General features: G+C 47.8%; 1 protein-coding gene across 3 annotated transcripts in view; it reads left to right on the top strand.

Annotated features, from left to right (window-relative positions):
* Window positions 1–17,430, top strand: part of kif21b (kinesin family member 21B) — a 175,791-nt gene that overhangs the window by 87,592 nt on the left and 70,769 nt on the right. For all 3 annotated transcript variants that reach the window (XR_015081709.1, XR_015081710.1, XM_086011338.1), the window contains exons 11-13: window positions 658–879; window positions 3,974–4,049; window positions 7,128–7,236. Coding sequence is in view for 1 of the 3 variants with exons in the window: in XM_086011338.1 (XP_085867464.1) it covers window positions 658–879; window positions 3,974–4,049; window positions 7,128–7,236 (407 nt within the window). In the remaining 2 variants the exon portion in view is untranslated. The remainder of the gene's footprint in view (window positions 1–657; window positions 880–3,973; window positions 4,050–7,127; window positions 7,237–17,430) is intronic.

Genomic DNA, 17,430 nt, shown 5'->3' with positions numbered 1-17,430 from the left:
CTGTTAGAATTTTATAAGTTTCAGTGAGACCCCACTCATTCTTCTAAACTCTAGCGAATATAAGCCTAATCGACTCACTCTCTCTTCATACGTCATTCCTGCCATCCCAGGTATCGGGTATCAGTCTGGTGAAGCTCAGATTGATGGAATGAAAGTCTCTGTGTTGGTTGCAAATGCCTATGTGAAATTATAATTCAGGCCATTTTGAATCCGGTCTTTAGTGATCTGTGGTCACAGAATAAAACTGTCAGTACTTCATCACTAACTGGGTAATCACACGCCAAATGGAGTTTAACTAAGTTTAACAAAATTACTCATTCTCCAGATCCTGTATTTTTGCAAACCTTTCAGTCATAAAATGAAGAGTAAATGTTTTGAAATGTTTATTGTAATCAAGCTGGATGGGATACTGTAATTTTTCACAATAAACACTTTCTCATATGTGCACCTCTGTTTTGGATCAATTTTATATGCAAAACAAAGTTACAGCCTTGGGTCCATTTCATCCTAGAAAGTGCTTCATTTCATTCTGATCTAAATGACGTTGCTGATAATTTCCATAACTGTAAATCTTTGCTGTTATTTTCGAACTTACTTTTTTTTTTAAGAGAATTTTTTTCTCGAAGTCCTCTGATGAATGAGGCCCTTTTGTTGCAGGACTAAGCTGTTGGAGAGTGAAGCCATGAATGAGTCCCTCCGGCGCAGTGTCTCTAGACTGACATCCAGGTCTCCCTATTCAGCGGGACTGTCTCCCATGCCTTGTTCATCGATGTCCGGTCTAGGCGTTTCTCTGGAATCTGATACTTCTGAAGTTGTGGAACTGGCGAAAAAAAATTTAGAGCTGCTTAAGAAAAAGGAAAAGATACAAAAGAGAAACAGGTAATTGTGTACGTAAATTGTTATAGAATAATGTGTGCATTTAATAGAATAATAAATTCCACAGCAGTATGAGTTAAAGGGCTGTACGGAGGTGACAAACTGTGCTGTGCTTCAGTGGTTTACAAACTGGGGTCCCTGGACACTAGTAATTCGTAGGGGAACCCTAAGAGATTAGAAACCAGCAGATTTCAGTCTGTCGTGCATCAGATTTCTGATCTTTTATTTATTTGTTGACTTACTGAGTCAGCCTTGGCTCCTTTTGATTCAGAATATAGTGGGTTCAAGCTCCACTCCAGAGACTTGACACATAATCGAGGCTGACACCTCAGTGGAGTGCTGCACTGTCAGGGGTGCAATCGTTTGAGGAGACAGTAAATCAAGGCTACATTTCCCTTCTCGGTGGGTGTGAAAGATCCCATGACACCAATCAAAGAAGAACAGGGGAGTTCTCTTGGTGTCCTGGCCAACATTTATCCCTTAACCAACACCACCAAAACAGATTATCTGATCTCTAATACAATAGCAAAATACTGCGGATGCTGGAAATCTGAAATAACAACCGAAAACGCTGGAAAAACTCAGCAGGCCAGGGCAGCATCCGTGGAGAGAGAAACAGAGTTAACGTTTCAAGTCGATGACCTTTCATCAAAACTGGAAACAAGCAGGAAAAGGAACAAGTTAAAGCAAGTTTAGGGGCTGGGAAACGGGGGAGGGGATGAAAGAACAAAAGGGAAGGTCTGTGATAGGATGGAAGGCAGGAAAAGAAAAGAGGCATTAAGAGATATTCAAGGCAAGAGGAGATGGTAATGGGACAGGTTAAGAAACAAAGGATGGCTCTAGATGAAGTGTGAATTGCGCTGGCAGAATGAAAGACAGCGGCCATATGGGAGGGGAAAAACCCCCCCAAAAAAGCAGAGTGTGGATAAAAAATATATGTGATAGGGGCCGAGGTTATGATCTGAAATTGTTGAACTCTATGTTGAGTCCAGAAGGCTGTAAAGTGCCTAATCGAAAGATGAGGTGCTGTTCCTTGAGCTTACGCTGAGCTTCCGTGGAACAATGCAAGAGGCCGAGGACGGTGAGGTCTGAGTGGGAATGGAGCGGAGAATTAAAGTGACAGGTCACCGGGAGCTCGGGGTCCCCCTTATGGACTGAACGGAGGTGTTCCGCAAAGTGGTCACCCAATCTGCGTTTGGTCTCCCCAATGTAGAGGAGACCACATCGTGAGCAGCGAATACAGTATACTAAATTGCAAGAAGACAAGTAAATTGCTGTTTCACCTGGAAGGGGTGATTGGGGCCCTCAACAGTGGGAAGGGGGGAGGTAAAAGGGCATGTGTTGCATCTCCTGCGCTTGCAAGGGAAGGTGAAGGGGTGCTGGGGGTGATAGAGGAGTGGACTAGTGTGTCGCGGAGGGAGTGGTCCCTACGGAATGCTGAAAGGGGAAGTGAGGGGAAGATGCGTTTGGTGGTGGGATCATGCTGGAGGTGGCGGAAATGGCGGAGGATGATCCGTTGAATGTGGAGGCTGGTGGGGTGAAAGGTGAGGACAAGGGGAACTCTACCGTGGTTCCGGGAGGGAGGGAGGGGTGGGGGCAGGGGTGAGGGCAGAAGTGCAGGAGATAGAACGGACACGGTCGAGGGCCATGTCAACCACATTAGAGGGGAATCCCCGGTTGAGGAAAAAGGAAGACATTCGGAAGCACTGGTATGGAAGGTGGCATCGTTAGAGCAGATGCGGCGGGGACGGAGAAACTGGGAGAATGGAATAGAGTCCTTACAGGAGGCGGGAGGAAGTGTAGTCCAGGTAGCTTGGGAGTCAGTGGGTTTGTAGTGAATGTTTGTCAATAACCTATCCCCAGAGATGGAGATGGAGAAGTCGAGGAAGGGAAGCGAAGAGTCGGAGATGGACCATGTGAAGGCGAGGGAAGGGTAGAAATTGGAAGCAAAGTGAATGAAATTGTCTAGTTCAGGGCGAGAGCAGGAAACTGCACCGATACAGTCATCGATGTACCAGAAAAAGAGGTGAGGGAGGGGACCCGAGTAGAACTGGAACAAAGAGTGTTCTACATATCCCACAAAAAGGCAGGCATAGCTAGGCACTTTACTGCCCTCTGGACTCAACATAGAGTTCAACGATTTCAGATCATAACCTCGGCCCCTATCACATATACTTTTTATCCACGCTTTTTGTTTGTGCTTGTTTTTTTTCCCCTCCCACATGGCCGCTGTCTTTCATTCTGCCGGCGCAATTCACACTCCATCTAGAGCCATCCTTTGTTTTTTAACCTGCCCCATTACCATCTCCTCTTGCCTTGAATATCTCTTAATGCCTCTTTTCTTCTCCTGCCTTCCATCCTATCACAGACCTCCCCTTTTGTTCTTTCATCCCCTCCCTCATTTCCCAGCCCCTAAATTTGCTTTAAAATCTGTTCCTTTTCCTGCTTGTTTCCAGTTCTGACGAAAGGTCTTCGACCTGAAACGTTAACTCTATTTCTCTCTCCACGGATGCTGCCTGGCCTGCTGAGTTTTTCCAGCGTTTTCTGTTGTTAACTGATTTCTATCTCATTGCTGTTTGTGGGAGCTTGCTGTGCACAATTGGCTGCCACGTTTCCCTACACATCAAAAGTGCTTTGTTGAGTATGAAGTGCTTTGGGGTGTCATGTGGCACTATATAAGTTCTCTTTTCTTACTAGCATCATTATTTTTGTTACTAAATGTTTTGGAAAAAATAGCACTTTGAAAACCACTGCTGCACATTTGCCCAAAATGAGACCCTGGTACCTATTTGTTAACATGGTGACAGTAGGTTAAAAAAGGATAGCCAAGTGGACTAAAATTTAATATTGTTGTGTTCAATCTTGATCTCCGCCAATAAGGAGGTGACCAGCATGTATCTCTGGTTACGTGTGCTTTAGAACAAAAAAAAATGCTGTATTATTTATTTATTACAGAAAAAATTCATAGCCTCACATTTACAAACACAAAATCACTGAATTGAAAAAAATCAAAGGCTGTGAATCGGATAGCTACTAGCATCATTTTGTCATGATTTTGTTTCTGATATCTATTCACTTATATCTTTTTATCTTAAAGTCCAGAGAAAGAGAAAAGAAGAGGAAATCTACAGCAAGAGAATTGGGAAGAGACAGAGGACAATGAAGTGGAAGGGGTAAGGAAGGACAAAGAACTCTGAAATATTTATTTCACAAACTGGCGCCTCTGAACCCGAGTAATCTGGATTCTCCTGTACCTTTGCTGATAATTGTTCTGAGTTTGCTTTTTTTCACCCCCACCACCATTACTGGTGCCACAAATGGTTTGCCCAATGGGAATCTCCCTTTTTGATCTTTTTCAAGAAGAATAAGAGGACCAACAGTGGGTTACCAGATTGATCAGGCTGCATCAGAGCCCTTGTACCCTCATACCTGCATCTACAGACAGAGGTACACATACCTTGTTTTTGCAGGAGATTATTACATATGGAGACTCCCACATTACAATAGTGACTACTCTTCAAAAAGTACTTCATTGGCTGCAAAGAGCTTTTTGGATGTCCGGTGGTCGTGTAAAGCGCTATATTATAAATGCAAGTCTTGCTTTCTTTGACTCCCTCCTGTTACCAAAAGAAACTAAGTTAGCACAAATAAATTAATGCCTGATGAACTGCAGTACTTCCTCGAAAGCAAACCAATCGCACTATGTTGAGATTTTTGTGGTACTGCATGAGTAGAAGTCAATAGAAGGGTAAACAACAGCCAACATGGCCTAATTGGCCGCACCCACCAAGATGTCGAAAACCATATGGACAGGCATTGTGACACTGACCTGTCGACGACCAGAATAACTGTCTTCTCAGGTCAGCACCAGCCAGATGCGGCACAGGGCTGACACAGCTGGTGATTGTACAGCTATAACCTCAAGCCTGTCTCCAGCTCTTTACAGACATGCTGCAATGCTGACCTATGGGTATGGTGGCATGGGGTGATGAGTAGGCCACCTTCCTCACAACTGGTTTATGCAGCACTATCACCTCCGTTTCAGCAGCTGTCAGCCAGGGTGGGCCGCAGAATCATGCCTGCACCTTTGGTTAGCACTGTTGCCTCACAGCACCAGGGACCCGGGTTCGAATCCGGCCTCGGGCGACTGTCTGTGTGGAGTTTGCACATTCTCCCCGTGTTTGCGTGGGTTTTCTCCGGGTGCTCCGGTTTCCTCCCACAGTCCAAAGATGTGCGGGTTAGGTTGATTGGCTATGATAAATTGACCCTTAGTGTTAGGGGGATTAAATACGTGGGGTTACGGGGATAGGGTGGGATATGTGTTGGTGTAGGGGTTACGGGGCTCGGGTGGGATATGTGTCGGTGCAGGCTCGATGGGCCGAAATGGCCTCTATCTGCACTGTGGGGTTTCTGTGTTCTGTGTGTTGGTCACTTCTTAACCACCTTCTTCCTTTAAGTCCTGCAAAAGCTGCCTATGGGTGACCGTGCTTTCTGCTCCTTTCCAAAGCGTGCAAGGATTTTTATCCCCTATTCTGCACTCCCCTTTACTTGTCCCATCCTGATAAATTTTGCATGCACACAGTTTTCCACTTCCACCATTAGTGTACTCCCCGCAGCTAACCCTTTGCATAATTATGACAATGAGCTGACCATGGAAAGTTGAGTACCATTAGCACATTACCATTCTGGCAAGATTTGCATAAGTTCAAAACCATTTGGAACCGACTTGGACCAGTACACTCGGCCTCGTTGTGTCTGCATGTTAAGAATAAACCAAAGGTGCTGAGCTTCTGAACCCCCTCCCCTCCCCCATACACAGTTTCTGAGTAATTAGAGGTGCAGTCTTGTCTGCAGATGAGCAAGACCAATAATGAAACAGTAGACCACAAAAAGACCCAGTTGATAAAACCTCGAGTTTCTGTCCTTGATCAGCTCACCACAGTTCAAGCATGTTTTCTTATCTTGAAGCTGATTTGCCACCTGTCTGTTCTCCTGCTGACCACCACGCTGTCTGTGAGCTTTGTTTATTGCTTGTCCTCTGCTCCTAAAGCTAAATTGAACAGCTCAAAATAATTGAGCTTAGAACACAGCCGAAATGGAAAATCAAATTCCAATATAAATTCAAGTGCGTGGCTTGAAATCCAAATCCAGTGGGCACTAACGGAAACAATGGGCAGTAATGTGCGGCCCCTACAGGTGTGCACGCACCCGCAGGGGTCGCACAAGTTCCAGGTTTAGACATGTGAAGCGCATGCGCTAAAACCCGGAACTTGCGATCTGTCAAGAATCGTCTTGACAGATCATCCGCATCCTCGGGAAAAGGGCATCCGTGGGCGGAGAGTTGGGCTATTTGCCAATAAGCTGGAAATTGCAGTCGGAGGCTTCCCGTGGGTGAATGCCTCCGAACTGCAAGTAAACTCCACACCTACCTGGTACCTTCGAAGATTCGCGATCCTGGGTCTGCAGGCGTACGGGCCTGTGTAAAGGCCCACGTATCTCAGGGGCGCAGGCGGTTCGTAAGCGTCCCTGTGATCATGTGGGCCGGCCCAACCAATCAAAAAGGGGGATTCCCATTATGCTTATAGTGATTCCATTTATGTACGGAAACGCCATAAGCATAATAGGAATCACCCAAAAAACACACTTTCACCCCACTTAAATAAAAATAAATCATCACGTTAAAAATTAATTAAAATATAATTTATTTAAACATTTAAAATAAAAATGTAATTTTTTGAAATATAAATGTAGACATTTTTAACGGGGCCAAAAATAACTTAAACTAATTTTAAAAGTTTTTGTATGGTTAAATCATTAGAAAAAACTAATTTTAATATTTATTTAAACCCTTGTGCCTACTTTTATCAGGAGTAAGGGTTTGGTGGGCTTTCGCTGGGCAGTAGTTCGGCAAATAACCCAACTCTGCTCCAGCAAATATCCATTTCCTGCGGATTTGTACAATCTGTCAAGCTGAAACTTGACAGATCGCAAGTTCCGGGTTTTTGTGCATGCGTACGCTGTCATAAGCCCCGTTATATCCGGGCCAATATATTTATGTTGACTGTACCCACTCCTCTCCCCTCCCCTCATGATCTATGTTCATTGTATCTGCATTTCCTATATTACACGGGGGCCCCCAGATGTCTTCCTGCACATCAGAAATGCTATATAAATGCAAGTTGTTTGTCCCAGTGATCCCACAGACTGTTTACCCGTCTTGCCATCTATGTTGTGTCTTTATGTAATTTCAGGACGAGGAGCAGGAAGAAAGTTGCTGCGAAGAAGAGGAAGGTGGAGATGATGAAGAATTTGACAGCGATGGAAGCCTGGATGAAACGGATACAGAATCGGAGGAAAAGGGTAATGATCACAACCTGTAGGGGAACTCACTCAGCTCATTAGAATGACTCAAGTAGGATTGAAAACAGAAGAACATGAAAACTTCAATGATTGTTGTTAAGATTCAAGAGTCAGCCTAGTCATAGTTAATGACACAAAATGTAGCCGCCTATTGCAACAAAAAAATGCTTTGGGATGTCCTGAGGTTGTGAAAACCGCTATTTAAATGTAAGTCCTTTTTTAAAAAAAAAAAAAAAAAAAAAAAAAAAAAAAATTTTTAAATAGCAAGACCCAGACCACAGTAGCCAAACAAAGAGCTTAAAGGCTGAGGAGAATTATTTTGAAAGAGGTAAGGAATCAGAAAGCAAAGATGAATAGAAATCAATTCAGCTCAATGAAAACGATTTTAGAAGGAGTTAATGGAAAATAGGTGGGTTTGTTAATGTGGTAGGCGAGATCAAAAGTATTAAAGATCGATATGTGTGTAAATTAGACACTGTCAAAACCACCGTTGCCATTTGGGGGAGGTAGAAATACTCTTCATAATTCATTGGTAGGGCTACGTTTTGAACAATTTGGACGTTTTGAACAATTTGGGCATTTTGACCTAGAAATTTGTTTTCAGTCGAAAAACAGGCGCTCCAGAGCACCCGCCTTAAATTGGTGTTAGGCCCATTGCGTATGGAAATCGAGGCCATAACGCCTGTTTCGGGTATCTTTCCAATGTTGGTTTGCAGCAGACCTTTCTCAGATGAGCAGCAGCCAAACCAGCGGAGGCTACCACCAAAAAAGTTAAGTAAAATACTTACCTGAATATGGAGCCAGACGGAGCAGACGTGCACTTCCTAGCTCCGCATTACAACTGCAGCTTGGTGCTGGCTTCTGCTTGCCACTCTCCCGATTGCCTCCTTACACCCGGCCCCGAATTTACTCGACCAACGCCCCCAGCCGGCTGATGTTGCTCCCCCCTTGTGACTGGCAAGCTGCCTCTGGGGCCACGGCTAGCACCTGCAGCTCACCGCTACTATACTGATGAGGCTGGCGGCCTCTCTTCACATGGCCCTGCCTCTGGCCTCTTTGGGCAGGTGCACCATGCGCTGCACCTGGATTGTGCCCCAGTTCAGGCGACTTTCCAATTTCTAGGCTCTTCAGAAGGATATCACTGCATTAGAAAAAAATAACTAGAATATTCTGGTTCTCAAAGTTCTGAGTGCAGGCCGATAGAGGAGACATCAGAGTCTTTATAGAAAGCTTAAATTCCAAAGATAATGTGGATGTGAATCCTTCAGCTTAAAATCTGTTTACAAGATAGGAAGACATTGGTAGAATATTGACAAACCTCAAGCAAGATGAAATTGAAGAAAAAGCATTTGCTCTAAAGAATAATAGATATGTGGCATGAACTCTTATTAAAGCTGTAACTCCTGCAAAAAGTAACTGAATGAATAGCTGTTTATGAAAGGGTTTGAAGGGTTCTGGAATTAGTGTAGTTTTAGATGATTCAATATTATATTTGGTTAGTCTAGAGGAATATTATCCTTTTAATCAGGGTTGAAATAATGTTATATTGATATCTAAGAGTTTTCCACTTAGTTTCTTTCTGATCCAAAGAAAAATTCAGATTACCTTTCTTAGCTGTGTATCCTGGTATCCAGGCTGCCTGCTCAGGCTTGATCAGGTGGTCTGCAACGTCTGCATTGGTTTGGCCCCGAGCTGAACCAATACATCTCACATCCTGTCTGTTACGTCCGTGTAATAATAAGAAAAGGACTGCAGAGAACGGTACAACAGGTGTTTACTCAATGTGGTTCAAACTGCAACTGAAACAACAGATTACTACTCAGCGTTATATACAGGTGTGGTCACTGCCGGTACTACAGTATACATGAGCTGTAGAAAGTAGTTCCCCCCCTTAAAGGTACATACATTACAATTCCTCCCCTTTTAGATTAACAGTACCATAACACTCATTTAACAATTAAATATCAAACTAAATTCCAATTAACATTTTTAACATGCAACATTAGCTGAAAATAGTTGGGTTCATCACCAGGTACGTATGGGCGAGGCATGGGGTTGACTCGTTCCTGTGACTCTAGGATCTGGTCAGCATGGCGTCTCACGATGCTCTCCCCAAAGTCCACTGTGTACATTAGTGGCCCCTGCCGTGTGCATATCGTTCGGTAGTCGCGGGCCAAGACTGGTTGCCTTACATTGAAGCTCCTTGTCGACTTCTCATTGATGTGCTGGAATTGCTTATTCTCAACATCTCTTCGTACATTTGGTCTGAGCAAATCCAGACGCGATCTCAACCTTCGGTTAAAGAACATCATGGCCGGGGCCTGGTTGGTGACTGCATGTGTCGCATTTCTGTAGGCTAACAGGAAATTGTCCACCTTATGCTGCAGTGGAATGTCATCATCGCACATGGCCTTTACTGCTTTTTTAAAGTTTGTACGAACCTCTCAGCCAATGCATTTGTGGCTGGATGATACGGGGCGGATGTGTACTGCCTTACCCCATTCCTTTTCATAAATCTTCTAAACTCTTCGGACACAAACTGTGGTCCGTTATCAGAGCAAATCTGCTCTGGCAAGCCGTTCCTGGCAAAAATGGTCCGTAGGACTGCAATAGTTTTCTCCATGGTGGTGGAGGACATTTTGATCACCTCAGGCCATTTCGAGTGAGCATCCACGGCTATTAAAAACATTGAGTCCATGAATGGACCAGCAAAATCAATATGCACCCGTTGCCATGGAGATGAGGGCCACTCCCATGGGTGTAGAGGGGCATGTGGTGGTGCATTTTGGACCTTCTGGCATCCTGAGCAGCTTTTTGTCAGGTCCTCGATTTGCTGATCGATCCCCGGCCACCACACATAAGCCCTAGCAAGGCTTTTCATTTTCACGCCTCCCAGATGACCTTCGTGAAGCTCATTGAGCACTCTCTCCCTTAACTTGGGTGGAATTACCAATCGGGATCCACACATCAAGGTCTCCTGGCATACTGACAGCTGTTCTCTTCTGGATGAGAATGCTGGCAACAGTGAGTCGCCATGTGCTGGCCATCCCTTCACCGTCAAATCATATACCCGAGACAGTGTCGGGTCATTTTGGGTCTCCTTCTCTATACCAGCGTTAGTTACTGGCAAGCATTCAATTATAGTTGAATGAAATATTTCGACAGGATCCACTGCTGGTGCTTCCTCTGCAGTAGGCAGTGGCAGGCGTGATAGCCCATCAACGTTTCCATGCTGTTTCGTGCCCTTATACTCGATTTCATATTGGTGCGCCCCTTGAAAAAGGGACCATCTTTGTAGCCGTTGCGCAGTCATCACCGGAACGCCCTTCTTTGGATTAAAGATGGAGACAAGTGGTTGGTGGTCAGTCAGCAAGGTGAACTTCTGCCCGTGCAGATAGTGATTGAACTTTTTCACTCCCCACACTAGGCTGAGGGCCTCCCTGTCAATCTGGGTGTAGTTACGCTCGGCTGAGGTTAGTGACCGAGACGCAAAGGCTACTGGCCTCTCCGAGCCGTCTGGGAATTTGTGCGACAGCACCGCTCCAATGCCATAGGGTGATGCATCACACGCCAACCGAATTGGTAGTGCTGGGTTGAAATGAGCCAACACCTCTTTCGATGTGATCAATGCTTTGCTCTTCTGGAAAGCTCGTTTACATTCGTCACTCCACTTCCATGGTACCCCCGTTTGCAGTAGGGTGTTCAGTGGGTGTAGTACAGTAGACAAATTCGGCAAGAACTTATGGTAGTAGTTCACCAGCCCGAGGAACGACCTTAGTTGTGACACATTTTCCGGTGCTGGAGCCTTGGCTACTGCCTCAATCTTTTCAGGGGACTTGTGTAACCCCTCTTTATCAATAACGTGGCCACAATACGAGATCTGCTTCTGGAAAAACTCGCATTTGTGGCGATTAGCTCGGAGCCCATATTCCTTCAATCTAGTGAGCACCTGCTCCAGGTTGGCGAGGTGATCACTGTCATTTTCGCCCGTGACCAGGATGTCGTCCAAATAACACTGGGTCCTTGGAATCCCTTGCAGGACTTGATCCATTGCCCTTTGCCAAATAGCCGGAGCTGATGCTACCCCGAACACCAGCCGGTTGTATTGGTAGAGACCTTTGTGAGTGTTGATCGTGAGGTACTGTTTCGAGGCTTCTTCTACCTCCATTTGCAGGTACGCCTGGGCCAGATCAATCTCAGTGAAGCATTTCCCTCCAGATAGCAAGGCGAAAATATCTTCAATCCGCGGAAGCGGATATTGTACCGTGTGAAGGACTGGGTTCACTGTCACCTTAAAGTCCCCACAGATGCGAACCTTCTTTGGTTCCCCAGGCGTATTACTCAACGACCTCTTCATTACAGGAACGATGGGTGTAGCCCACTCGCTCCTGTCCACTTTGGACAGTACTCCTGAACGTTCCAAACCTTCCAGCTCTGCTTTGACGGCTGGGCGGATCGCATAAGGTACCGGTGTGGCCTTAAAAAAAAAAAAAAAAAAAAAAAAAAAAAAAAAAAAAAAAAAAAACTTTGGGCTTGCATTTTCCTCTATTTTTGATCGTCGCTGTTATGCCTTTTAGTGTTCCGAGTCCCTGCTGGAACACTTCTTGTGCGTCAGTTGGCATTTTTGACAGCCGTCCAGGTGTGACGTCGTCATCCTTTTTGGCATCTACAGTCAGTGCTTGTATGGAATGCCAATCTAGCTGTATCTTCCGGATCCATTCACATCCTAGTAGTGGTGGTCCCCCATCTGGCAATACATATAGGTCCATTTTTGGTGTTTCCTTGCTGTTATATATAACGTTCACCCTTATTTTTCCTTTGGGGTAGACTTTTTGCCCCGTGTACGTCTTCAAGACAATCTTTGTATCTCTCAAGGGTATATGTGAGAATAGCCGCTTGTAGTCCCTTCGGTTTATGACTGTTAGGGCTGATCCTGTGTCCAATTCCATTTTCACTTGGACTCCTGCTATCTTGAGTGTGACCCAGATAGTTTGGTGATCCTCCATTTTGATCACACTATGTAGTTTCAGACAACCCAGCTCCTTGCTTCCGGAGTCTGTATCACTCTTCTGTTCGTCTGAACTACTCTCCGTCACCTTATGTACCTTCTTGTACTTCTCCTGTGGAGATTTCTTGCTGCTGGTTTTCTTCCCCGACCTGCAGACTCTTGCTATGTGTCCTACTTTTCCACACTGTCTGCACACTTTGTCCTTGAACCAGCAATCATTATGGTCGTGTGTTGTTCTGCCGCAGCGATAGCACTTCACTGTTCCGTATCGCATTTCATTTGTGCCATATTCTTGCGGTCTCCGTTGTATCTCTGCAGCGCCCCGTGCTGCTGCTTCGTGTGATACTGCAATGCTGAAAGCCTTGTCCAGCGTAAGATCCTTTATTGATAGAAGCCGTTTCTGGGTTCCTTCACTTTGAAGCCCACACACAAACTTGTCCCTTAAAATATCTGCTAGTCCCGTTCCAAACTGGCAGTGTTTCGATAGCTTGCGCAGTTCCGTTAAATACTCAGCATTACTTTCATCTTTATGCTGGTTCCTTTTGTGAAACTTAAATCTTTCTGCTATCAGCAGCGGTGTGGGGTTTAAGTGGTCCTGTAGGATTGACACTGTTTTCAAAATCCTTTTCTACTGGCTTCTCTGGGGCTACTAGGTTTCGTAGTAAGCCATACGTTTTTGCACCCATTGAATTCAACAATACCAGCGCTTTCTTGTCATCTGGCACTTCATTCGCCTTGCAGTATACTTCTATGCGTTCGACATATGTCGTCCAATCTTCGACTTCATTGTCGAATGCTGTGATACTGCCACTCTTCGGCATTTTTGGGTGTGGTTAGACTGGCTTAAAATGGCGTCTCCCGCGCTTTCCTTTCTTCCCCGCTGCGGCTTAAAATGGCGTCTCCCGCGCTGCTGCTCTCGGCGGTCCTCGTGGCAAATGGCGACGCCCTGTGGGTTTTGTGTGCAGCTGCTGCCAACGCCGCTCTCTGCGGTCCTCATGGCAATGGCAGTGCCTCGCGTTTTCCTGCGCGCCTCTCTCCCCCGTTGACGCTGCTCGGCCCTTGACCACCGGCTGCGCTCTGCTCTCTCTCGCCCCTCTCCCCCGTTGACGCCGCTCGGTCCTGAACACCAGCTGCGCCCTGTGCGCTCTGCCCTCTCTCTCTCTCTCTCTCTCTCTCTCTCTCTCTCTCTCTCTCCCCCGTCGACGCTGCTCGGCCTTTTTCTGTGCCGCTCGGTCGGGCTCTAGCCCGTCGCTGTCCGGGAAGAGTCTGCGCATTACCTGTTGCCAGCCCGTTTCGCTGGACCACCGTGACTGGAAAGCCAAGCCTGGCTCTCGACAGCCTCCCCTGCGATGCTCAAATCTCCGCTGGATGACAGGGCGACTGCCCGTGGGCGACGCCCGTGCCTCTGGACTCAACCTTCTTCCACTGTTCTCCAGGAGCGAATCCCTGGGAGGTGATGCAGAGTTGCAGGTAGGTTCGAACTTGCTCGTCGCCACTGTTACGTCCGTGTAATAATAAGCAAAGGACTGCAGAGAACGGTACGACAGGTGTTTACTCAACGTGGTTCAAACTGCAACTGAAACAACAGATTACTTACTACTCAGCGTTATGTACAGGTGTGGTCACTGCCGGTACTACAGTATACATGAGCTGTAGAAAGTAGTTCCCCCCTTAAAGGTACATACATTACACTGTCCATTTCTTAAGACTCCATTTTCCACCTGTCTGTTGAACAACTGTACTGTGTAGTATTACAGTTTCTGTACTACACCTTGGGTTAGTTCACTTTCTGAAGGATGTTATTCCTTGTCCAAATCTCCTCCTTTACCATCCTGATGTGTGCTTTGTACATTGAACACTGATTAAATGCAACCAAGCTACACAGGTTGGCTGCAGTGTCCGAGATGTCTGCCTTTCTATGTGATGTTTAGCTTTAGTTCTACTCTTGGTTATGCAGATGGAATCACATACTTGTATTTTAGGTTCAATCTGAACTGCCACTTGTAATAGTACGTGTTGTAGCGGTACTACTGGGTGTCCCTTACTTACCTGTTGTAATGAAATCTGTTTGTCTTGCCTGTATTCGTTTTGCACTCATGTATATTACCCTCCCCCACACGGTGTATAGTTTCACTTCCTCTTTCCTGACTAACCTGGAAGGTTCCAGGCCTTGGCTCTTGGCTCCGCCCCTGACTTCTCTTACTTAAAGATCCCAGGATCTGTATGACTCATTCCTGTGAGCCAGTCTGTGTGTTGAGATGTTAGCTCTGATCTTGGTGATTAAAAGCCAACTTGTTAAAGTCTATAACTTCTAGTTTTGTGGTTATTGAAGGCACATCACCTGTACATAATTCCCTTTTAACTACCTATGTTTGTACATGCAGTTTACCTGTACGGGGCGTTGCCCCTTTAAGGACGCGAGCCGGCCCAGCTCGGCCTTCCGCTCCTGCGACGGCCGCCGGCCCGGTTCGGCCTTCCGCTCCCGCGACGGCCGCCGGCCCGGTTCGGCCTCCCGTGACGGCCGCCGACCCGGTTCGGCCTCCCGTTTCCAACTTCAGCCGCAACGGCCAGCTGCAGTGCCGGGTAAACGCGCTGACATCATCACGCACATCACGTGACCGCCCTAAGCGCGGGCAAATGCGATGACGTCACGACGCAAGTCACGCGACGCCCCAAGCGCGGGAAATGCGAGCAATGCGATGACATCATCGCACAAACCTCCGGACTGCCTAGTCAGTCCTCGTGGCGTCCCCACTGGGGTAAGACCTGTTCCAAGGTTCTCCTGCATTGATCTTTGTTGGTTTCTGTACTTTGGCAAATCCTTCATTAAAGACTTATTGGATTGTTTCTCCTGAGTCGACCTCAGTAATTTGGTTAGGAATACACCTATTCCTACATTGGTGACCCAACGACGTGAGTATGGGAGCTCATCAATACCTACATTGGTGACCCCGTCTCCGTGAACGTTTTTCACGGACGACGCGCACAGCCTGAACCCCGTCTCTCTGTGAACGCTTTCGCAGAAGAAGAGCACGGCGAACAACAACCGACAAACACCAATTCCTACATTGGCGACCCCGCCTTTGCGAACGTATTCGCAAAGGAAGCGCAGCCTGGAGGTGAGCCCGTTTTTCACGAACGTAACGCAGCCGGACCCCGATTTTTGTGAACGATTTTCACAAAAGAAGCACGCCATGGAAGCATCAGCCGTTTCGCTGTTGCCAACCGCCCTCGTGCTTTCTTCAGGTAGAAGTGCCGTTCGCCAAGAACATCGATGCGGCACAGACCACGCACCTGCTTACGGTCTCCGTATTCAACATTTCGACGAATGCCTACTAAACAATCGAGTTCGACTTCAGGAGAACAATCAAGAAGTTCTTTAATGCAGGAAACCGATGAAATACAGCGACAATATAGATGGATGCAGGAGAGCCAGTAGGTAGGTCTTAACCCAGCGGGGACGCCACGAGGAGCCATCCCTCGCGAACCTCGAAGAGCCATCCCTCGCGAACCTCGAGGAACCATCCCTCGCGAACCACGAGGACTTGCTCCTCACGAACCTCGAGGAGCCATCCCTCGCGAACCTCGAGGAGCCATCCCTCGCGAACCTCGAGGAGCCATCCCTCGCGAACCTCGAGGAACCATCCCTCGCGAACCACGAGGACTTGCTCCTCACGAACCTCGAGGAGCCATCCCTCACGAACCTCGAGGAGCCATCCCTCGCGAACCTCGAGGAGCCATCCCTCGCGAACCTCGAGGAGCCATCCCTCGCGAACCTCGAGGAGCCATCCCTCGCGAACCTCGAGGAGCCATCCCTCGCGAACCTCGAGGAGCCATCGCTCGCGAACCTCGAGGACCCATCGCTCGCGAACCTCGAGGACCCATCGCTCGCGAAACACGAAGACTCATTCCCCACCGATGATGCATCAGCCCGTCAGCTTGCTGGTTGTGTTTTCACCACTCTTTTGGGCGCGAAAACGAAGCGTTGCCGCCCTCCCGGCAGTTTTCTACTTAAATCAACAACAACTCGAAGCATTGCCGCCCTCCCGACAGTGGTCCCCCTAAAGCAACAACAACTCGAAGCGCTACCGCCCTCGCTCCAGTGTTCTTCTCAACAAGCGCGAAACTCTACTGACGCTGCAAACATCGACGGGTCCAACGGGCGTCCCGCGGCCGCGATCGGCCACGCGAAAGTTGCCGTCATCACCGAACACTGATCAACGCAGCAACGGTTCACTCTCTTTAGTGTTACCGTCTTCGCACTATGGCACGCACCGTTCCGTGCGTTCCAGACTGCCGAAGAGTTTGCTCACCTGTCGGCGAGTTCACGGAACTCGCCCACCAAGTCCTCCTGGATCGCCCGTTCGCCGTTCCTACAGATTTCGTCAGACTGGGGACTTTTTCCAACATCAACAGAGCCATGGTCCGCGTATGCCCAACCTGCCAGTCAGCTGTTTCGCCCCGGCGCCCGCTTCGAACCACGGGCTGCAGAGGTCACACGTCACCACGATCCTTCGCATGGCTGGATACGTTTTATCCACCACGACGCACGCAAGGATCCGCTCACGACCAGCACCTTTCGACCTCGCTCGCCAAGTCCAGACAGCACGACCGCCGAGACCACCGACCACCCATCGTCATTGCAGCACATCAGTTACGATCGTCCGCCTGACCACCAGCCTCCCAACAGTCTCCATCTCGAGACTGCAGGAGTCGTTCGGACTGGCTCGTCGGACTACCTCACCTTTGTCGTTCATTAAAGCGAATTCTGGGGGGGCGCATGTAGCGGTACCACCGGGCGTCCCTTACTTACCTGTACATAATTCCCTTTTAACTTACCTATGTTTGTACATACAGTTTACCTGTACGGGGCATTGCCCCTTTAAGGACGCGAGCCGGCCCAGCTCGGCCTTCCGCTCCCGCGACGGCCGCCGGCCCGTTTCGGCCTCCCGCGACGGCCGCCAGCCCAGTTCGGCCTCCCGTTTCCGACTTCGGCCGCAACGGCCAGCTGCAGTGCCGGGTAAACGCGCTGACATCATCACGCACATCACGTGACCGCCCTAAGCGCGGGCAAACGCAATGATGTCACGACGCAAGTCACGTGACGCCCCAAGCGCGAGAAACGTGAGCAACGCGATGACGTCATCGCACAAACCTCCGGACTGCCTAGTCAGTCCTCGTGGCGC

Source organism: Somniosus microcephalus, chromosome 18 (assembly GCF_052327205.1).
Source record: "Somniosus microcephalus isolate GS21.2 chromosome 18, FLI_Smic_1.0, whole genome shotgun sequence".
NCBI lineage: Eukaryota > Metazoa > Chordata > Chondrichthyes > Squaliformes > Somniosidae > Somniosus > Somniosus microcephalus.
Note: the sequence above shows the minus strand (reverse complement) of the source record. Positions and strands in the feature narration are given on the sequence as shown.